Source organism: Sorex fumeus, unplaced genomic scaffold (genome assembly GCF_029834395.1).
Source record: "Sorex fumeus unplaced genomic scaffold, SorFum_2.1 ptg000024l, whole genome shotgun sequence".
Taxonomy (NCBI): Eukaryota; Metazoa; Chordata; class Mammalia; order Eulipotyphla; family Soricidae; genus Sorex; species Sorex fumeus.
In genome coordinates this window covers 27503544-27527786 of record NW_026606081.1, presented here as the reverse complement: position 1 = coordinate 27527786, position 24243 = coordinate 27503544, and the positions used below count along the sequence as shown (strand labels likewise).

The window sequence follows — 24243 nt, the reverse complement described above, 5'->3', positions numbered from 1 at the left end:
CCTCCACTTGGTGTTCCCCTTTCTATCTGAATTGTCCTTTCCCCTAGAATACCCAGCTGGCCTCTAAGTTATGGAGTAATTCTCCTGGTGCACTCTCGACTTTCATCTCAGCCTTTATCAACTAATTCTGTGGAAAAGATTCTGGCGACCTCAACTACACTACAACAATAATCCACTGCCCTACTCCAATTCTAACAAAAGACTAGTATGCAAGAAGCGGTACAAGCCCAATATTAAAGAGCAACTCCTCCAAAGCTTCACTAGATACGCGTCATAAGTCAAAGAATAACGCCTGAGAGGAAGGTCAGATTCTAGAAAAGGAGAAGGGTGACCACCATCAACGAACCTTATCCAGAATCCTTTCCCATGATAAGAGGGAACTGTCACTGTCAATGTCCTCCCGATGTTCATCGATTTGCTCAAGCGGGCCCAGTAACGTCTCCATTGTGACAATTGTTACTGTGTTTAACATATCAAATATGTCACGGGTATAGGGAACAATGCTAGTGAATTCCAGTTTTACCACTAGACATCCAAAACAACATGAAGAAACAGCGCAAATCTCCACTACAAGGAGAGGACAAAAAAGAGTCCCAAATTCTCAACCGGGGTTATCCACAAATATGTTCTCTCAGATACAGAATTCCAAGATCAAATGCTGAGGATGTTCAAGAAACGAGTCAAAGAATCAATGAGGAGATATCCAGAAAACTAAAGGTAGAAATGAAAGAAACAGTAAAATGGATAGTTAAGAAAATACAGGAAGAAATGAGAGCAGAAATAAAAAAGCTACAAAAAGAAGTGTCACAAAAAAATAAAAAAAGAATTCGGTAGAAGAAATAAAAAATTCAGTAGGTGCCCTCAGCAGTAGGACAAATACAGCTGAAGACAGGATCAGTGAGCTTGAAGATGAGCAACAGAAATTGCATAGGGAACAACAAACAATGGGAAAAGACCTCAAAATAGCTCAAAGGAGAATCAGAGACCTAGGCGATGACAACAAGAGGAACAACATTAGAATCATTGCAGTACCAGAAGGGAGGCAACCCAAATGAAAAAGCCACAGTCAGAAAATCATTGCTGAAAAAATTCCCAGAGATAAAGAATGCAGACATCCAGATCCAAGGAGCCAGAAGGGTACCAGCTAAAAGAGAACCTAATAAAAACATTCCAAGGCATATCATAGTTAGAATGATGGATGCTGTGGACAGAGACACAATACTGAAAGCAGCAAGGTCAAGAAAGGAAATCACATACAAAGGAGCACCCTTTAGATTTACAGCAGACCTATCAGAAGAAACCCTTCAAGCCTGAAGACAATAGAGGGATATAGTGAAAAAACTCAATGAAATGAATGCCTTACCAGGAACACTCTATCCAGCTAAACTCTCATTCAAACTCGATGGAGCTATACTCCATTTTGTAGATAAACAACAGCTCAGGAAGTTCATAGCTCAAAACCAAATTGAAAAGAAGGATTAAAGGGGTTCCTGTAAGATAAGAAGGAAAACACTTAGAAACACAACCAACCCCTACAGAAAGATGGAACAAAACCCCATGACAATAATCTCTCTCAATGTCAATAGTCTAAATGCACCAATCAAGAGACAAAGAGTGGCAAAATGAATCCAGAAACTGAAACCAACATTCTGCTGTCTACAAGAAACTCATCTGAACAATCGGAACAAACACAGACTCAAAGTTAAAGGATGGAAAACAATTCTGTAAGCAAACAGCTCCTTCAAAAAAGCTGGGGTGGACATACTAGTATCCGACAACATAAATTTCAGGTTGAAAAAGATTAGAAGGGACAGAGAAGGCCATTTTCTATTTATCAAAGGGAAGAAATCACGTACAACAGGAAGAAATCACTGTCTTAAAAGTATACGCACCTAATGAGGGACCAGCTAAATACTTAAAACAATTGCTAACAGATTTTAAGGAGGACAATGAGAGCAACACAATAGTAGTTGGAGACTTCAACATTGCCTTATCATCTCTGGATAGGTCAACAAGAACAAAACTCAGCAAGGAAACACTGGCTTTGAAGGAAGAAATAGCAGAAAGAGGACTAATAAACCTATACAGGGCTTTAAGCCCAAAAAGAAAGAATACACATTCTTCTCCAGTGCACACGGAACATTTTCCAAAACAGACCACGTGCTAGGCCACAAAACATACTCAATAGAATCAGGAAGATAGAAGTAGTATCAACAATCTTTACAGGCCACGATGCGCTGAAGATAGAAGTGAATCACAAAAAGAAACTGAGAAACAAATCAAACACCTGGAAATTAAACAACTCAATGTTGAACAATGAGTAGGTCAGAAAGGAAGTCAAGGACAAAATCAAAAGATATCTGGAAACAAATGAGAATGAGGACACGAGATACCAGAATCTATGGGATGCAGCTAAGCCATGCTAAGAGGAAAATTTATCATGTTGCAAGCATTCCTAAGGAAAAGAAGAAAGAGCCTACATAGATAACCTAACCACAGAGCTCAAGATCTTAGAAAAAGACCAACAAAAGGAACCCAAAATTGTCTGAGGGAAAGAAATAATAAAACTTGGAACACAAATTAAATTAGCAGACATGGAAACCCAAAAAACAATCTGAAAGGTCAATGAAATCAAGAGCTGGTTCTTTGAGAAAATAAGTAAGGTTGATAAACCACTAACAAGACTCACAAAGAAAGAGAAAGAGAACCCTACTAAATCGAATCAGAAATGAAAAAGGGGATATCACAACAGAAACCATTGAAATTCAAAAGATCATCAGAGACTACTTTGAGAGTCTGTATGCCATGAAAAAAGGGAACCTAGAAGAAATAGATAAATTACTGGATTCCTATAATCTCCCAAGATTGAACCAAGAAAACTTGGGATACCTGAATAGATCATCATAACAAGGAAATTGAAGCGGTAATCAAAAGGCTTCCCAAAAACAAAAGTCCATGCCCAGAAGGATTCACCAGTGAATTCTTCCAAACATTCAAAGAAGATTCTTTTGCCAGTTCTCCTCAAGATTTTTCAGGAAATTAAAAAAAGAGGAACACCCCCAATAGCTTCTATGATGCACATATCTCCTAATACCAAAAGCAAACAAAGACACCAACAAAGAAAACTATAGGCCAATATCCTTGATGAACACGGATACGAAGATCCTCAACAAAATATTAGCAAGTAGAATCCAACAACTCATCCAAAAGATCATACACCATGACCAAGTGGGATTCATACTGGGGATACAAGGATGGTTTAACATTCTGAAATCAATCAACATAATCCATTATATCAACAAAAGTAAAGATAAAAACCATATGGTCATATCAATTGATGCAGAGAAAGCTTTTGACAAGATCCAACACCCGTTTATGATGAAAACTCTCACCAAAATAGTTTTCGAAGGAACTTTCCTCAAGATAGTCAAAGCCATCTACAACAAACCCATGGCAAGCATTATCTACAATGGGGAAAAACTAAGGGCCTTTCCTCTAATATCAGGGACAAGACAAGGATGCCAGATTCTTGCTATTGTAAAGAGTGTTGCAATGAACAAACAATTGCAGATGTCACTTCGACTATACTTTTTTGTCTCTCTGGGATATATTCCCAGGAGTGGTATTGCTGGATCAAATGGGAGCTCAATTTCTAATTTTTTGAGAATAGTCCATACTGTTTTCCAAAAGGGCTAAACCAGTCGGCATTCCCACCAACAGTGAAGGAGTGTCCCTTTCTCGCCACATCCGCACCAGCACCAGTTGCTTTTGTTCTTGTGGATATGGGCCAGTTTCTGTGGTGTGAAATGATATCTCGTTGTGGTTTTGATCTGCATCTCTCTGATGATTAATGATGTAGAGCATTTTCTCATGTGCCTTTTAGCCATTCGGATTTCTTCTTCATGAAAGTTTCTATTCATTGCCTCGCCCCATTTTTTGATGGGGTTGGATGTTTTCTTTTTGTGGAGTTCAACCAGTACTTTGTATATCCTTGATATCAACCCCTTATCGGATGTGTATTTGGCAAATATCCTTTCCCATTCTGTAGACTGTCTTTGTATTTTGGTCACTGTTTCTTTTGAGGTGCAGAAGCTTCTTAGTTTAAGATAGTCCCATTTGTCTATCTCTGTTTTCACTTGCTTGGCCAACGGTGTGACATCTTTGAAGACACCATTAGCTTCTATGTCATGGAGGGTTTTGCCAACTTTTTCCTCAATGTACCTTATGGATTCTGGTCTGATGTTGAGGTCTTTGATCCACTTTGATCGTACTTTTGTACATGGCGTTGGGCAGAGATCTGAGCCCACTTTTTTGCATGTAGCCGTCCAGTTTTGCCAGCACAATTTGTTAAAGAGGCTTTCCCTGCTCCACTTCCCGTTTCTTGCCCCCTTATCGAAGATTAGATGCTTATATGCTTGGGGGGAAATGTCAGTATATTCAACCCTGTTCCATTGGTCTACAGCTCTGCCTATGTTCCAGTACCATGCTGTTTTAATTATTACTGCTTTGTAGTACAGTTTGAAGTTAGGGAGGTTGATTCCTCCCATTTTCTTTTTCCCAAGAATTGCTTTAGCTATTCGTGGGGGCTTATTGTTCCATATAAATTTCAGGAGTGTTTGCTCCATTTCTTTGAAGAATGTCATGGGTATCCTAAAAGGAATCGCGTTGAATTTATACAGTGCTTTTGGTAGTATTGCCATTCTGACAATGTTAATTCTCCCGATCCATGAACAGAGGATATTTTTCCATTTCCTCATATCCTCTTTTATTTCCTGAAGTAGCATTTTGTAGTTTTCTTCCTTTACTTTACTTTTTTTTTTTTTACTTTACTTTACTTCCTTAGTTCCTGACTTTTTTTTTTTTTACTTTACTTTACTTTACTTTACTTCCTTAGTTCCTTAGTTAAGGTGATTCCTAGGTACTTGATTTTCTGGAGCACAATTGTAGATGGGATTGTTTTCTTCATGTCACTTTCTTCTCTTTCACTATTTGCATATAGGAAAACCATGGACTTTTGGGTATTGATTTTATAGCCTGCAACTTTACTATACAAGTCTATTGTTTCTAGGAGTTTTTTGGTGGAGGTTATTGGGTTCTCTAAGTATAGTATCATATCATCTGCGAATAGTGAGAGCTTGATTTCTTCCTTTCCTGCCTGGATGCCCCTAATATCTTTTTCTTGCCTAATCGCTATTGCAAGTACGTCCAATACTATATTGAACAGCAGTGGAGAGAGTGGACATCCTTGTCTTGTCCCTGATCTTAGAGGGAAGGCTCTCAGTTTTTCCCCATTGAGGATGATGCTTGCTGTAGGCTTGTGGTAGATGGCTTTAACTATATTGAGGAAAGTCCCCTCTATCCCCATTTTGGCTAGGGTTTTTATCATAAATGGGTGCTGGATCTTGTCAAATGCTTTCTCTGCATCTATTGATATGATCATATGATTTTTATCTTTTCTTTTGTTGATATGGTGGATTATGTTGATTGATTTCCAAGTGTTAAACCAGCCTTGCATCCCCAGGATGAATCCTACTTGGTCATGGTGTATGATCTTTTTGATGAGTAATTGAATTCTATTTGCTAGTATTTTGTTGAGAATCTTCGCATCCATGTTCATCAGAGATATCGGCCTGTAGTTTTCTTTTCTAGTGGTGTCTTTGTTTCCTTTTGGTATTAGAGAGATATGGGCTTCATAGAAACTGAGCTGGAGCGATAGCACAGCGGGTAGGGCATTCGCCTTACAAGCGGCCAACATGGCCGACCCGAGTTCGATTCCTCCGCCCCTCTCGGAGAGCCCGGCAAGCTACAGAGAGTATTCGATATGCCAGACACAGTAATAACAAAGTCTCCAATGGAGACGTTACTGGGCCCGCTCGAGCAAATCGACGATCAACGGGAGGGCCTTTACCTTTACCTTACCTTGTTGAGAATCTTCGCAGCCATGTTCATCAGAGATATCGGCCTGTAGTTTTCTTTTCTAGTGGTGTCTTTGTTTCTTTTTGGTATTAGAGAGATATGGGCTTCATAGAAACTGAGAACAGATGACTGGTTAAAGAAACTTTGGTACATTTGCACAATGGAGTACTATGTAGCTGTTAGAAAAGAGGAAGTCATGAAATTTACAAACAAGTGGTATTACATGGGAAGTATCATGTTAAGCGAAATGACTTAGAAAGGGATAGACATAGAAAGATTGCATTCATCTGGGGAACATAAAGTAACAAAATAGGGGACTAACACCCAAGAATGGCCGAGATTAGTACCAGGAATTTTACTCCATGGCTTGGAGGCCAACCACATATGCTAGGGGAAAAGGGAGCTCAGATAGAGAAGGGAACACCAAATAAAGGTGTTGGGAGGATCCTTCCAGGATGGGAGAAGCATGCTGAAAGTAGACTATAGGCCAAACATGATTGTCACCCACTGCCTCTTGTGCAAACCACAACACCCAATAAGAGAGAGAGAACAAAAGGGAATGCCCTGCTACAGAGGCAGAGTGGGATGGGGGGATGGGGGGTGGGAGGGATACTGGGATCCGAGGTGGTGGGAAATGGGCACTGGTGGAGGGATGAGTATTTGATCATTGTATAATTGAAACCCAAGCACAAAAATTTGTAAGTCTGAAACTGTACTTCATGATGTCTGACTAATAAAAATTAAAATAAATAAATAAATAAATAAATAAGACAAGGATGCCCTCTATCACCACTTCTGTTTAACACAGTACTGGAAGTACTTGCAATCGCGATTAGGCAAAAAAAGACATTAAAGGCATCCAGATAGAAAAGGAAGAAATCAAGCTCTCACTATTCGCAGATAATATGATACTGTATCTAGAGAATCCTAAATCCTCTACCAAGAAACAATAGACTTGTAAAGTTGCAGGATATAAAATCAATGCCCAGGGCTGGAGAGATAGCATAGCAGGTAGGGCATTTGCCTTGCATGCGGCCAACCCGGGTTGATTCCCAGCATCCCATATGGTCCCCTGAGCACCACCAGGAGTAAATCCTGAGTGCAGAGCCAGGAGTAACCTCTGTGCATCGCCAGGTGTGACCCAAAAGGCAAATAAAATAAAATAAAATAAAATCAATGCCCAAAAATCCCTGTACTTTCTATATGCAAATAATGAGAGGAAAGTGACATGAAAAAAAAAATCCCGTTTACCAATTGTGCCTCAAAAAATCAAATACCTCGGAATCAGCCTAACTAAAGAGGCAAAGGACCTCTACAATAAAAACTACAAAACGCTACTCCATGAAATAAAAGACGACATGTGAAATGGAAACATACCCCCTCCTCAAGGATAGAAAGAATTAACATCGTCAAAATGGCAATACTCCTGAAAGCATTATACTGATTCAACGCGATCCCTATAAGGATACCCATGAAATTCTTCAAAGAAATAGATCGAGCACTCCTGAAATAGATAAGGAACAACAAATCCCCATGAATAGCTGAAACAATTCTTGAGAAAAAGACGTGGGGAAACATTACCCTCCCCAACCTCAAACTCTACTACAAAGCAGTAATAATTAAAACAGTATGGTAGTGGAACAAATGTAGGACTGCAGACCAATGGAACAGGGTGGAATATCCGTACACACAACCCCAAATGTATGAACATCTAATCTTTGATAAGGGAGCAATAAATATGAAGTGGAGCAAGGAAAGACTCTTCAACAAATGGTGCTGGCATAATTGGACAACCACATGTAAAAAAATGGGCTTAGACCTCGACCTAACACCATGCACAAAACTTAGATCAAAATGGATTAAAGATCTCAACATCAGGCCAAAATCCATAAGTACACTGAAGACAAGGTCGGAAGCACCCTCCATGATATTGAGGCTAATGGTATCTTCAAAGAGAACACTCCACTGATCAACCAAGTGGAAGTAGAGATAAACAAATGGGACTATCTTAAACTAAAAGGCTTCTGCACCTCAAAAGATACAGTGACCAGAATACAAAGACAATCTACAGAATGGGAAAGGATATTCACCCAATTCCCATCTGATAAGGGGTTGATATCAAGGATATACAGACCACTGGTTGAACTCTACAAGAAGAAAACATCTAACCTTTAAAAAAATGGGGTGATGAAATGAACAGAAACTTTGTCAAAGAAGAAATCTGAATGGCTAAAAGGCACATGAGAAAATGCTCTACATCACTAATCATCAGGGAGATGCAGATCAAAACAACAATGAGATATCATTTTCATGACACTTTGTAAAATAGCCAAGATACGGAAATAATCTAAATGCCCAAATATATATAAATGGATCAAGAAGTTGTGGAATATATACATAATGAAATACTATACAGCTCTAAGAAAGATCAAAATCATACAATTTGTAGCAATATGGATGGAACTATAGAATATCATATGAAGTCAGTCAGAAGGTATGGGACAGAGAAAGATCTTTCTCGTGTGCAGAACATAAAGACACACAGCAAGGTAGCCACAAAGATACAAAGGCCACATAACAGGAGAACTGGTCTACATAACTGAGTCAGGGGATTGGGGAGAAGAGGTCTGTTGGGGTCCATGGGTAAGGGTGACAGGTGCAAGGGTTATGGTTGTAGTGTTGGAACCATATTCATGAGAAACCATTATTAACAGTATTGTAAACCAGAGACTTTCAATTAAAAACCAAAATTATGACACAGCTGTGAAGAAATCTGGCCGGCAGGCACCACAACACCCGGAGAATTCTCCGGGCCCCATACCGAGCCAATATCTCTGGAAGATCCCAGATAGGGCAGGTGCAGTCTCTCTGCCTTCTCCAGATGGAATCCCAGTGACCATGAGCTTCTACAAGCATGGCTCTGGTATGTGGGCACAAGGACTATTCTTCTGAACCACATGGGGGCGCTGGGCCGGGCAGTTCCATTCTGGCTCCCAGTCAACCCCTGATCTAGGAAGTCACACCCTCAACCTGCCCCCAGTGCCATCCTGCCGCAGACAGCAGTGAAGAAACCTGGCCAGTGGGCACCACAACCCACAGAGAATTCTCCGGGCCCCATACCGAGCCAATATCTCTGGGAGGTTCCCAGATGGGGTAGGTGCAGTCTCCCCGCCTTCTCCAGATGGAATCCCGGCGACCATGAGCTTCTACAAGCATGGCTCTGGTATATGGGCACCAGGACTATTCTTCTGAACCATGCAGCCACCTTTCCTCATATGCAAAGTGAGCAATGGAAAGTAAATGACCTAGCATCTGTCCCTGGAAGGCAGGCTTGAATGGTGGTGGGAAAATTTGAGAAAAATATAATGCCCAACTGAAATGCATCTAGACTGTGCATTAAAATACGGTGCTTAATGGGCCATCCTTCACACCCAACTGAGGTCGCCAGCTGCCCCTCACGAGCGGCTCTCCGGCATGGCCACGACTCCAGGGCACAGAAACCAATCTCTTAACTATCTAACTTTTAATAGAAATTCTTCCAGGGTCAATAAGTAAAATAGCAGAAATCCAAAACCGCGCGGCCGCTAGAGCGGCCGCGCGACATCATTTTATTCTTAAACCAAGTTGTAGAAAGCAAATCATTTCACAACGCTGTTTCAGCATGTCTCATTGGGGGGGGGGGGGTCGTAAACTCTAAACAATAATTGTGCATCTTCTATCGAAATAATGTATCTAGTCAAAGTAGATAGAGTATTAACTAGAACTCATCTGCCTCACAAGAATTGGGAGGGGTGGGAGGTGGGGTTCTATTGGGGTTCGCGGTTAAAAATAAGTATTGGTAAAGGGAAATGTGTTTGATATTTACATGACTGAGACCTAAACCCGAAAGCTCTGTAACTTTTCCCACAATGATTCAATAAAGAAATAAATTATAAAAAATAAAAATAAAAATAAAATACGGTGCTAAGGTGCCCCAGGAAGGGAAGGTGTCTGTCCCTCCGCCTTTCCCCCCTGGTGGCAGCGGCATGGTGGTTGCCATCTTTTAGAGCCTGATGGACAGCCAGGTATTAGACTACAGTGACAATGCACACAGGGCCTAATGGGATGAGGAGATGGAACTGGCCCTGCTCCCGGCCCTGACAAGGCCAACAAAGTATCCCTGGGAGTGGGCCCTGGGCCCCTGAGCTCTGCTGGGTAGGGACAGACAGATAGGTACACTCATGAATGAAACTGATTTCACACAGAATTATCTAAGAGTACTGGATGACTTGGCAGTGGCACAAGCATCGTCTTTGCAAATACAAGGCTGAGCTGAGTTCAAGTCCCACCACTGCCCACGCCTGCTCCCATGTACAGAATGAATGGGATCTTGACAGCTCTGCCATCTGAGACCCCGCTGCTGCCACAGGGTGTACCATCTCCAGAGTGCAGATAATGATGTGAGAGCACTGGGGCCAGAAGCTTGACCCCCACTAATTTCTACAGCCAGAAGGTTCTCAAGTGTCAGAAACAAAGTAAAGGGAAGAGGGAAGAAGGTTTTAATGCGCCTTAAGTGGATTAAAGACCTAAATCTTGCTAAGGAGCAATAACTATAAAATTCTTTGAAAACAAAAAAGAAGTGGTTTGGGTTGGGGTTTTTTTTTTTTTTGGCTTGTTTTCTGGGGGCCTTCTCTGGCGAAGCTCGGAGATCACTCTGGTGGGGCTAAAGAACCGTTCATGGAGTGGAGATCGAACCTGGGTTAGCAGTGTACAAGGCAACCTACCCACTCTGCTATTGCTCCAAGGAGAAGTTTTATGATCTTGGATTTGATAATGGAATCTTAGATTTAATGGCCAAATTATAAGCAAGGACAGGACTTCATCAAATTAAAATTTTCTGTGAAAAGACAGCCCACAGAATGTGCAATATGTATAAGCCCAGTATCTAATAAGGAAATCTGCACCTAGGGAATATGAATGAGAAATTCATATTAATTCATATTCTCTTAAACTTAATGAGAAATGAGAGACCCATTGAAAAAAATGGTCAAGGGATCTGAGTAGACTCTTTTCCAGAGAAAAATACAAGTAGTTTAGTAAGATGCTAGACATTATTAGTCATCTGGGAAATGAAAATCAAAACCACAATAAAATATTTCACAATCACTAACAAGTGTAAATAATGTGAAGAAATCAGACCCATTATATTTTTCTGGAGGGAATGTTACAGTGGTCCAGGGGTGCTACAAAACAGTCTAGTGATTCCTTAAACAACAATACAGTTGTTTTGTTGTTTCCTATATCCTAACTTCTTACCCCATGGGTCATGATCCCTGATGTGGCTGGGCAACTATAATGTGGGGGTCACGAAAAATCCTCAAAACTTGCTTAAAAATAAATTTATTCATGATGTATTAACAATAAGCGATGTGAGCACCTATTTTATTTATCTTTACACCTGGGGTTTTGTTTAAAATTCTCAGGAAAAATGAAATCACGAGTGCAAGAAATTTAAGAAGCTGTGTGCAACATGACCCAGCAATTTCACTCCTATGTAAGTGCCCAAGAGAATGAAAACATGTCCACATAGAAACCTATGTGCGGATGTTATATGTCCCCCTGGACAGACCTCTATAATTGCTTGTTCAGGCCTGCTCTGCTCTAGGTCTGAGCCTAAAGAAGGTTGTATTAAAAGCCTTACCCACCCTTCCTCTGCAAGTGAGACATACAACTCCCTTGGTCTCACGCCTGTTTGCAACTTTCCCAATCTGTCCTTGCCCCGTGATTGGAATTCTGGTATTCCCATTCTGATTTTTATGTGTGAACACTGTCTATCCTACTGAAACTGATAGCTTGGCCTCAAGATCTACTTGCTTGGCTGGGTTTTTGACACTGGGTTTTTGACACCTTCCACAATTCACACTAATCCCACAGCCAGCTCAGATATTCTTAGAAGCACTCAAGTGAAGACAGATAACTAGAAACACTTATCAGAACAGCACTATGATCATCAGCCATCCTGGAAGACAGTCGAGGCAGCTGATCACCCTGAGCATCCATCCTCCCCTTAAGCATAAAAGCCACCACTTTCTGAACTCTGCCCATACAGCTCCTTTGCATATGCTCACAGTCCCCTTCTCTGCCTGGCACCATCTTCAAAAGGACTCTTATCTCTGTGATGTGCGCTAAGGAATTAGTAGCCTGTTTCTCCTCTTCTGAGCAACACATCAATAATTAAAAGAATAATCTGTGGAATCAGCTATCCAACTGCAAACTTCATGCCAGCACTTAAGGTGGCTTTGGCAAGTTTCTTGATCACTCTATCTCTGTTTCCACATCTACAGCAAGGTAATAATAAAACCTCCCAGGTGGTCATGAGAATTAGATAACATAAACATGCAATATGCTTATAACAGCACTTTGTTACTGTTATTTTTCTACTATCTGATGACATCCTATTTGTTTACAAGTATCTTCCTTATCTGAGCTCAAGAGTCTTCAGGATTCTTATATCCATAGCATATAATACAGTGCAAGACATGAAGAAAGAGACTCACAACAAAAAGGATTAATGATGTAGTGAAAAATAAAAAACTATTAGCCTGGCAATATCAATAATTTATGGAAAATACACTTCCAAAATAAAATCCAGCATGCATGGTTTATGGGCGTAGACACTAGCATTAACAATCTGATATCAGGCCTGCTATGGAAAATCCAGGCACAATTTGACTGCCAGAAATATCTAGAAAAAATCCTAAATAGTCAACAGTTAGAGTGGTTATATAAATGATAACACTGAAACAGAAAGGGTTTTACATAACTATAACAGGAGGTTCTGTTGGTATCTGAATCTGGATGAAATACGAAGCAGAAAAAAAGAGAAGATTACACACAGAAGGCTACTATTCAAAGTATAATAATTAGAGAACACGCATTTTTGTGTATGAATGCAATACCACATAGCTAAAGGATATCTGCAGTTTTTAAAATTGATTTTATTTTTTTTGTAAATATGTGTTTCATTTTAAATACTTTAGTTGCTACAAAATTTCAAAGTAAAAGGGGAAAAAATAAAATTACTTTTTTAATTTGATTTTAAAGCCAACTTAACATCTCCACTTTAAAAATGCTCATAATGCTTTTACACAAGGAACAATATAAGAGAAACTTCACAGAACTTCAAATTCCTTAAGTAAGACAACTAGAAGGTTCAAGGCTCTCCATTACTCTGAATATCTCAATTTCCCAATAAGACAAAAAGAAAAGCCCTAAACTCTTCTTATAGCCAAGTGTCTCAATCTGTTAGACTTTTTAGGCCAGTCACATCAGGGAAAATCAACATACTGATTAAAAATTCAAAGTTATTCCTGATATGTCTTCTATAAAATCAACCACTGTAAATTACAATCACAAAATAAAACCTAAAATGTGTGTTTGTTCACAAAGAAAGCCTTTCATTATTCCCTCAAAGAGTTTCCCCTCACAACTGGAGAGAGAGAGAGAGAGAGAGAGAGAGAGAGAGAGAGAGAGAGAGAGAGAGAAAATACCACATTTGGTCAAAACACAGAGCATATGTTTTGGTTTGGTTTGGGTTTGGTTTGGGTTTTGGGCCACACTGGGCAGTCAGTGCTCAGGGCTTGCTCCTGGCACTGCACTCAGGGATCACCCCTGTTGGAACTCAGGAGACCACTTGTGATGCCGGGGACTGAACCCAGCTTGGCTGTATGCAAAGCAAGTGCCCTACCAGCTGTACTATCACTCTGGCCCCAGAGAACATGTTTTTCACTTATATCATCTTATTTTAAACATATGCATATACACTGACAAGGTTATATTCTTATATATGCCGAGAAAAATCATTTGAGTCCACATTTCACTTATCTCCATCAAGCCATTAAAAGCCAGCAGCAGCATATTCAAATAACCAGATGGTGATGATGGTGACAAACTTAATTCTAACAAACCACCTATGTGCTCATTTCATCACTCTTCTGAAGCAGATACTGCTTACATCAAATCAGGGAAACAGAGAAGAAATAACTGTGGATTAAAACTTAGTCCAGGCGCTGGGCTGTAGTGATACTATAGCGGGTAGGGTGTTTGCCTTGCACACAGCGGACCTGGGTTCAATTCCCAGCACCCCATATGGTCCCCCTCACCCTCCCAAGCACCGCCAGGAGTAATTCCTGAGTGCAAAGCCAGGAGTCACCCCTGTGCATTGCCAGGTGTTACTGAAAAAGAAAAAAAAAAACCTTAGACCTGGAGCATATGCTGCTTGAGCTCATGTGCTGCTTGCACCCACATGGCCGAATATAGGTGGCATCTGAGCACATATGTCACCTGCATCTCCCCTCTTGAGATGTGTACTTTCATGCTTTCCTGTCTAATGCTGGAATATGTGTAGGAGCTCTCTCCACCTTGAAGAAGTCCAGGTTCTCTCTTGAGCACATTACTTTCCACTCTCACCCACTTTCTCTTCCTCCTTCCCTTCAAAAACCTCCAAATAAAATCTGTTTTACTTCCAATAAAATAAAACTTAGTCCCAATACTGTCTTCAAAATAAGCAATGGCATTATTCCTGAATATAGAACAGATAACTTTCCCTTGGAAACAGTTTTTATAGTTGAAGCACATTAAGAAATAATTTTTTAATCAGAGTATCTCTTCACCTTCCTCAAAAACAGTTTGCATAAGGAGCACTTTGTCAATACTTGCAGCTTACATCCTTTTGGGACACAGCATCAAATCAGTAACAGAATCAGTATTTTCATGAAGGAATCATTGTCCTTTTGAACATCCAGGACAAGAAGTTTATTAAACATTTAAATGTTTAACAATACAATTTAAATGGCAAAACTGAAGTCCTGATCATTCAACTTTGGCTGCCACAAAACTGAAGTCTTTGGCTCATACAAACTACTGGTAAGCATCTCCAAATGAAATGATAAGAAATCAAAACCAAAACAAACCCCATTCAAATCAAAAATCCTGTCTCTTCTGTCCAGGACTAGTATCATTTTCTATCAGAAAGAAATCGCCTTGCCACCTGCAGTTTCACAAACTCGCCTCACTAGGGTTTTTAAATCTAGCACTTATTGTTCATCATCCACAAAGCAAAAAGTAGACTATATTGTATGCAGAGCGTTTGCACCAATTTCCCTTACCTTTCCCATTTTGCCATGTGGTATACCATGACAAAGTGAGGAATGATGTGATGAATACTAAAACAGTGGCTACAGTTCCATTTCGGAGCCTCATCTCATTTCACCATCACACTGGTCCATATGTGTGCTGCCACTCGGCTTTCTTCTTATCCTGATGTCAAAAGTATCCAGCACATCTGCCCCAGGGCCAAGAGAATCATGAAGAGAGATGGTTCCAGATGTTACAGGGAGCAAGTCTTGCAGCAACACTTCCTAAGTATTAATCAGGATTGTCTTCAATCTTCATAGGTTTTCTCCCTTCCCTGTTCAAGGGGAAAAGAAAAAGCAAGTAACTTTCAGGACAGCAAAATGCTGGTTTCATCATTAGTCACCAATACAAACAGACACTTGGAGGGGCTAAATTATATTCATGAAGATAATTCCCACATCTGATCTCCTGATTTAATACATGAGAAGGACATTTATTCTCCTTTTTTTAGGGAAAACTAAAGCTTCAAACTACATTCCCTTGCTAGTTTTCTTCTCTGTGAGAAAGAAGTTATGCTTGCTCAAAGGGAAAAATTGTGCATCAGCAGCCTGATGGCTCCTTCAGACTTCCAGATACCCCAAAATTGCTGCTGTGCCTTTGGACAGACCCCAAAACTTGGGGCAAAGTTTATCATGACAGTAAATGGCCAAAAGTTAGGTATGTGGGAGACATACCCACAAACCACCTCTGGCTCAGCTATATAATTGGAGGCAAGGACTCTCTGGTTCCTGATCAAACTGCTTAACAGTCATGATCCCAGAGACTCATAAACAAATCTCGAAACCCAACGGCTTTTGGCAGAGATGTGTCTGGTCCCCGCAATGGGTTATCAGTGCCGAACCACTCCAGGGGGGAAAGGGTGTTGTTGCTCCACCTGCTCCCCCTTTGCTGCTCGGTGGGTGCCATCTTCCAGAGGCCATTGGACAGTCAGATTTGGGCCCTCAGTGACGAGACACACGGAGCCTCATGGGATGAGGGTGGAGATGGCCCTTTCTTCCCATTCCAACAATACCCCAAGTCGCTGCACACAAATGACCTCTCTGGCTCCTGATCAAGTTGCTTAATGGTCATGATCCCAGAGACTCAGAAACAAATCTCAGAACCCAGCAGCTTTTGGCAGAAATGCGTCCAGTTCCCGCAGTAGGTTACTGGCACTGGGCGACCCCAGGGGGGAAATAGGTTTCGTGCCTTGGCCTGTTCCCCCTGGCGGCCCAGTGGCCACCATCCTCCAGAGGCCACTGGACACTCAGGTTTGGGCCCACAGTGATGAGACGTGGGGCCTCATGGGATGGGGGTGGAGTCAGCCCTTTCCTTCCCGTCCCAATGAAACCGCAAGTTGCCACCCACAAACGGCTTCTCTGGCTCCTGACCAAGCTGCTTAACAGCCATGATCCCAGAGACTCAGAAACAAATCTCGAAACCCACTGGCTTTTGGCAGAAATGCATCTGGACCCCGCAGTAGGTTACTGTCACTAGGCCACCCCAGGGGGGAAAGGGTGTTGTCCCTCCGCCTGCTCCCCCTTGGCATCTTAGTGGCCGCCATCCTCCGCAGGCCATTGGACAGTCAGGTTTGGGCCCTCAGTGACAAGACACGTGGGGCCTCACAGGATGGGGAGGTGGAGCCGGCCCTTTCCTCCCCGCCCCAAAGAGACCCCAAGTTGCCACCCACGAATGGCCTCTCTGGCTCCTGATCAATCTGCTTAACAACCATGATCCAAGAGACTCAGGAACAAATCTCAGAACCTAGCAGGTTTTGGCAGAAATCCCTCCAGATTTAATTGTTAAAACTTTGGAATTCCAAAATCGCTCAGCCACTATTGCAGCTGCATGACATCATATGTTATTCATAACCAGCAACAGAAAACAAATTGTCTACTGTGACTGTTACTGTTTTCGGCAGATCTGAGTAAAGGTAAAAAGGTAAAGGCCCTCCCGTTGATCGTCGATTTGCTCGAGCGGGCCCAGTAACGTCTCCATTGGAGACTTTGTTGTTACTGTGTCTGGCATATTGAATACTCTCGGTAGCTGGCTGGGCTCTCCGAGAGGGGCGGAGGAATCGAACTCGGGTCGGCCATGTTGGCCGCTTGTAAGGCGAATGCCCTACCCGCTGTGCTATCGCTCCAGCCAGATCTAAGTGTTGGGGTAAAATCCCAAATAATAACAGTGGGTCTGATGTCAAAATATTGAATGTAATCAAAGTACAGAGAGAGTAATGTGGAAATCATCTGCCCCACAGGTAGGGGGAGTGTGTGGGATGGATGCATACTGGGGTTTTTGGTGGTGGAGAATGGGCACTGGTGAAGGTACAGGTGTTTCATTGTATGACCGAGACTTAAACCCGAAAGCTTTGTAACTACTCTCACAGTGATTCATTAAATAAAATTATAAAAAATTTAAAAAAGTAAGGTGGAGCTCATGTTCAATTCAATCAGACATTTATTCAGTGGCTGGATAAATAGCAGTACTCCTGCATAAAAAAGAAAAAAAAAAAGGGACAAATTGTAGGGCCTGTTAAGACAGTGAGCCAGATTCCAAGCTGAGAATGCTAGGGGTCACATAATCGCTCTTGGGTTAGAGTCTTCTCTAACTAATAGTAATATTTTTTATTACTAGTAAAATTAGTAATTATTATTACTTATTATTATTACTTATTATTATTAGTAATTATTATTTATTAGTACTATTAAAAATAGCGTTACGAATACTTTTCCCAGCTTCTGCCGCATCTACCAGTACTTCTGCTCTTCTCTCTTTGAGGTCTTCCTTGATCGCATCTCTGCACTGCTTTGCGAGCTCGGACGTTAGCTTGCGGTTGCCTGAGGCATACGCCAAACCACGCTGGCGAATTAGCTCAAGAGTTTTCGAAGATAGGCGATTTTTTGTGGCTATCTCTCTCTTGGCATTCCTCGCACATTCATGGAGGTGCTGAACCAGTCGATCGTATTCCTCGTCAATGTTGTCAACAATGGCATCTTCCCATGTTGCCGCAATAGTACCAAAGAGTTCCCAGTTGGTGGTCATTCTGGGAGTTCTCTTTTTGAACTTTGCAGCCCTTTCTCCCCGCTCTGTGAAGTAGAATTTTGCACGAAGGAGACGGTGGTCCGATCCCGTTCGAAATTTTGGGACATCAGCGACATCAGTCAGGCAAAACCGTCGATTGAATATGATGTGGTCTATTTCGTTGTGGAATCGTCCACCGGGAGACTCCCATGTCCATCGTTTAGATTCTGCCTTCTGGAACTGTGAGTTACCATGAATGGTCTTGGTCAACATGATGAACTCAGACAGTCTCTCACCCTGTTCGTTCCATTCTAGGCCATGGGTCCCGATGTGAAGTTCTTCAGCTGATCTTCTCGGTCCTATCTTGGCATTAAAATCACCCACAATGATCTTGTAGAAGGTGTGGTCTTCTTTATAGAACTTCTCTAGCTCCATGTAGAACTTCTCGATTTCTCTTTCATCATAATGAGATGTTGGTGCGTAGACAACAAAGATAGAAACTGCAGGCAGTGAGCCACATCTATTCAAATGTAAACGTCCGATTCAGGTTGTTAGGCATTCGAATGAATCAATGCTCTTGGCCAAGTTTGTGTTGACAAGGACACCGACGCCTCTAACACCTCTTTTATCGCATGTTCCGAGGAACAGTTCTTCTCCAGTGTCGAAAACGGCATGGTGAGATTCGTGCCTTCTTGTCTTGGTCAGACCAATGATGTCGTACTTGATCATTCGCGCTTGTACCATCAGGTCCTCGATGGATGCATCTGATGCTAGCGTACGTGCATTGAAAGTACAGACGATCATTTTTGTCTTCATTCTCAATGGAACGACCACCTCCGAATGCAACAGCTATGTGTACCTAGGTCGAGAGGTCAACATGACAAATGACCTGGCACCCGAGCTGCGCAGGAGGAAGAGAGCAGCTTGGAACGCCTTCAAGAACGTCGAAGAAATAGCTAAGAGGACGAAGAACCTCCGGCTCCAGGCACATCTCTTTGATTCCACTGTTCTTCCTGCATTAACATATGCCTCAGAGACCTGGGCCCTACGCAAACAAGATGAGAACGCTATTCAGGTCTCCCAAAGAAGAATAGAAAGAGCTATGCTTGGAATATCACGTTTCACTCAAGTGAGAGAAAGAATCCGGAGTTCTGACATCCGTCGACGATCAAGGATCAGGGACACTGTCTCATTTGCCAAGGTGTCGAAAATCAGATGGGCTGGTCACGTAATGAGATTTAAAGACAACCGTTGGACTAGAGCTGTTACTGATTGGATTCCACGGGATGTCAAAAGACCGTGTGGCCGCCCACCTACCAGATGGTCAGACTTCTTCGTCAAGATCATGAACGATCGGTTGAGGCCCTTCATGTTCCTGGAGCGAAGAGATGCCATTGGGCTACACTAGCACGCGACAGGGACAAATGGAGACGTTACTGGCGCCCACTCGAGCAAATCGACGACTAACGGGAAGTTAAGTGATTAAGTGATTAAAAATAGCGGGCTGGAGCGATAGCACAGCGGTAGGGAGTTTGCCTTGCATGCAGCCAACATGGCCGACCTGAGTTCGATTCCTCAGCCCCTCTCGGAGAGCCTGGCAAGCTACTGAGAGTATCTCGCCCTCACGGCAGAGCCTGGCAAGCTACCCGTGACGTATTCAATATGCCAAACACAGTAACAAGAAGTCTCACGATGGAGACGTTATTGGGCCCGCTCGAGCAAATCGATGAACAACAGGAGGACCATGACCGTGATTAAAAATAGCACGCTAATAGTAAATGTTTTTATTCTTTAAGAAAACTGCTATTCTAGAACAAGGCCCTGGCACCTATATATATACTTCCATCATTTCTTTCATGCCCTCAGATACATCACCTATCTAGGCCCTGTATGTTTCACTTATAAAAGGAAAGAACAATCTTTTCTGGTTTATTTTTCATATTAACATAAATCAAAATTTTACATTCATTGCTGCCATTTATCATCATCATAAAACAAAAGTACTTTTTCAGAGATTAATCTACTCTCAAGGTGTAAACTGAAGGGATTCAGGTATTTAGAAAAAGTACCAGGATACCACATGAACTAAGATTCACTTCTCAACATTGCTATAACCCAGGGAAAGCTATTGCAGAATGGAATGAAATGGAGTCAGCACAGTTCCCTAGACACATCAGTTTCTCAATAAATGTTAACTGATTAAAACAAAACAAAACCAAGCAATAACAGCAGCAAACCCACTGCCAGCCACTAGCTGGGGCCACTGGATTCATAAATATTCTCATTTCCTGGGGCACGCCTGCCACTCCAGATTCCTGGTGGGAATCACAAGATGCACTTGGCAGTATACTAAGTGACACTCTAGTGAGGTGAGTTAATGCACCTCCAAAAATGCAGAAAAACCCCACGGGACAATTCCCTTAGCTGAAGAGTTTGTCTGATTAATAAGGCCATTTGCAGGCAATTCAAAAGCTACCATCTCAGCTAATTCGTAACAGTGAACACCGAGAGAATGTTCACTGGTGAAGAAAGACCACTAGAGCCTAATGTTAATGAATCAGGCACTGTAACTCACTGCATTTTCTTGCGTTGGCCATTATGCTTTAAGCCTTCAACATATCAGATCGCATAGAAATTATTAACACTAATAGACAAAGCCCCCCCCCCCTTTTTTTGTTTTTTGGGCCATACTCAGCCATGTTCAGGATCACTCCTGGTGGAGGCTCAGGGGACCATATGGGATTCAGTCCCAGGCCAGCTGCATGCCTTAACGCTGTACCATATCTCAGCACATTGCACAAGAAAATTAACTCAGAAAGAGAACACTACCTCATTTCAAGGCTGAAACTCTTATCTGCCACCTTTGCCTCTCATACTGGTCTACTCAGTCCACAACAGGACAGAGAGAAGCGACAAGGATATTTCAAGCCTCAGGTATTAATTTTACCCACCAGATTAGGTGTGATTCTTGAAAATTTTATATTCGATAACAAACGATTTGTTGTGAAATGGGTTGCAAAACCACAGAAATTTTCAAAGATTAAGCTTAAAACTTTAAGTTTCTCTCTTCCTATTGCCTTTGGCTAAGCCACACACACAGATCCAGGAACGCCTCTTAATCTCCTCTACCAGAAGCTCTGATTAGAGAACAGACTATAAACTACACAGCTTCTTTGCTTCCTCTTGTAATCTGAAAACAAATGCAAATATATTCTCCTTTACAAGTTACCACTGTTTTCTAAAACTAAAATTATTCACAGTTAACAGTTAAGGCAAGTTCAGATCAAGCATGCTTTAGATTCTATAGCTTAGAATTTAAAACTTCATGGCAAAAATCCTTCAAACTAAGTCCCATAAAATGACTCTTACGCTGTTTTATGTCCACAAACACCCATTAATTAGTTCTAATTATAAAAAAGTGAAGTGAAAACTTAATGAGTTATGTAATTTAAAATTTAATCCTGTGACATTACATAAAAATGCTTCTTCCTGTTGCTATATATTTAATGCTGTCATATTTCAGATACAAGTTTTTTACAATGAGCATGTAATTCATAATCGAAAACAGAGAAGCAAAAATTTGTAAAGAAACATTGCAATAAAAGTGTTATTAAATGTAAACAGATAAAGCCAATAGTGAATGAATTCTAAAATCAAAATAGACTATAACCATGATAACACATGAAAATGGTAACGAATATTAAATACTGAGCCATTACTGACTGGATTCCACAGGACGTCAAAAGATTGCGTGGATGCCCACCTACAAGATGGTCAGACTTTTTCGTCAAGACCCTGAATGATCGGTTCGAGGCTCTGCACGTTCCTAGAACCAACAGATGCCATTGCGCTATGCTAGCACACAACAGAGATGAATGGAGACGTTACCGGCACCCGCTCCAGTAAATCGATGAATAATGGAGCGATAGCACAGCGGTAGGGCCTTCGCCTAACAAGCGGCCAACATGGCCAACTCGAGTTCGATTCCTCCACCCCTCTCAGAGAGCCCGGCAAGCTACTGAGAGTATCTCGCCGGCAGGGCAGAGCCTGGCAAGCTCCCCGTCACGTATTCGATATGCCAAACACAGTAACAACAGTCTCCAATGGAGACGTTACTGGGCCCGCTCGAGTAAATCGACGATCAATGGGAGGGCCTTTACCTTTACCTGGAGTAAATGGGGGATCAAGTAATCAAGTGATTAAATACTGTAAGGAAGTTATTAAGCTTTCATTTGATATCATGAATTCTAATGACAAGATGGAAAAATCTGAAAGAAAAAACAATGGATGATTTACTTACTAGAAATCTAGTCATACATTTTAATTAGGGTTTCCAAACTAATGAAGTTTAACGGCACAGCATAAGCCAAAGCCCTGAGCAAAACTAATGCAGTCTATTCTCCACTCAAGAGAGGCAGCTCTTAGGCTCCCGGCCAAGAGCCCTTGTCATTGATTGACTCAGGCGAGAAGCAAAGCGACCCAGATTTTCTCAAGGTTCACACTTGCCAGAATTTTAACCAAACACCTTAATGACTCCACTGACTCAGTAACAGATCTATCACCGCCACCACCAAAAAAAAAGATAATAACTCCAATTTCTAGTCATCTCCATCCTGGTAAAAACGCTTGGAACTTTCCAGTCAATCTCGGAATGAACACTCTTTTTTATTCACAGTCCTTACAGAATGATCTGTGTTACAGTTCAAAGAAAATGTTTATGAAATGATTTGAGAGTAGGGGGTGGGGAGCATACCCCGCTGTGCTCAGGGGCCACGCCCGAACCTCGGTTCGGCTCTCCCGCCCCGTTTTATCAGATGCTAACCCTGAATTTCCATGTGCTCTCCGGAACCATCAAGTCCATAATTCAGGCCACGTACACTTTCGGGGCGTTTGGCGCGTTCCTTAATTACAAGCCCCGAAACCGGGGCTGAGGTGTCGGCGGAAGAAAAAGCGGAACCACGATCAAAGCTACCCGACTTTATACGCGGCAATTATTCGAAATTTCATTATGCATCTATAAAAGGATGAAATTGCTTAACTGCCTGCACCATTCCGCCCCTTGGGCGATCACGTCTCTTCAGGGGTGGGCTACAGAAACCTGTTACTCAGAACCACCCTCCGCCCTACTACCGGGCCGGGGTGGGGGCGAGCCTCGAGCGAGAAGCCGACGTCCGGCCGCGAGCTGCCGGGACGCCCCGCGCTGAGGGACGGCGCTGCCCTGGACCCCCGCGCTGAGGGACGGCGCTCGTCCCCCGGACTCCCGCGTCGAGGGACGGCGCTCGCCGTGGGACCCCCGCGCTGAGGGACGGCGCTCGTCGTGGGATGCCCGCCTGAGGGACGGCGCTCGCCCCCAGAGCCCCGCGCTGAGGGACGGCGCTCGCCGTGGGACCCCCGCGCTGAGGGACGGCGCTCGCCCCCGGATTCGCGCGCCGAGGAACGACGCCCGCCGTGGGATCCCCGCCTGAGGGACGGCGCTCGCGCCGCGGCCCTCAGAGCATCCTCCGCGCGTGTGACGGCTCCGCGCTGAGGCGGCGGCACCTGCTGCCATCGCCCACCCGGCCCACAGGTCGCACCCGCCGAGGCCTGGACGCTGCGCGGCCGCTCCCACGCCGGCGACTGACAGAGCCCGCCCGGCCCCGCAGCGCGCGAGGCGCGGGAGGCCGAGCGGGGCCCGGGCTGAGCTCGCCGCCCGCAGCTTCCGGGCCGGGCCGCGCCACACAGCCCCGTCGCGGCAGGTGGAGCGCGCGGCCCCCGCGCCCGCACAGCCCATCGGCCCGCGCCCCCGCCCAGCCCGCGCTCCTCCGCGCAGCCTCCCCGCGTGCCCACCGCCGCTCCGCCCGCGCGCCACCGCCGCCGCCGCAGCCCTCACCGGTTCGGGCGCTGTCTGCTCCGCAGCCGCCGCCGAGGCTGCTCCGGCCGCCGCTGCCGCCGCTGCCGCGAGCCCCGCCTCCCGCCCAGGCCCCGCCCCGCCGCTGGAGCGTCTCGCCCACTGCGCTCAGGCTCCGCCCCCGCCGCTGCCGCGCGCCCCGCCTCCCGCCCAGGCCCCGCCCCCCCGCTGCCGCGCGCCCCGCCTCCCGCCCAAGCCCCCGCCCCTCCGCCGCTGGAGCGTCTCGCCCACTGCGCTCAGGCTCCGCCCCCGCCGCTGCCGCGCGC

At 43.5% G+C, this 24243-nt stretch overlaps 1 protein-coding gene across 1 annotated transcript in view; it reads right to left on the bottom strand.

The window, feature by feature from the left end:
- MGAT4A (alpha-1,3-mannosyl-glycoprotein 4-beta-N-acetylglucosaminyltransferase A) overlaps positions 1-24023 on the bottom strand; it is a 141966-nt gene extending 117943 nt beyond the window's left edge. Inside the window, exons 1-2 of the mRNA XM_056114258.1 lie at positions 23960-24023; positions 15063-15364 (exon numbers count right to left, since the gene is read on the bottom strand). Of these exons, the coding sequence (XP_055970233.1) occupies positions 15063-15156 (94 nt within the window). The 5' untranslated portion in view covers positions 15157-15364; positions 23960-24023. The remainder of the gene's footprint in view (positions 1-15062; positions 15365-23959) is intronic.
- Between the last annotated feature and the right edge of the window lie 220 nt (positions 24024-24243).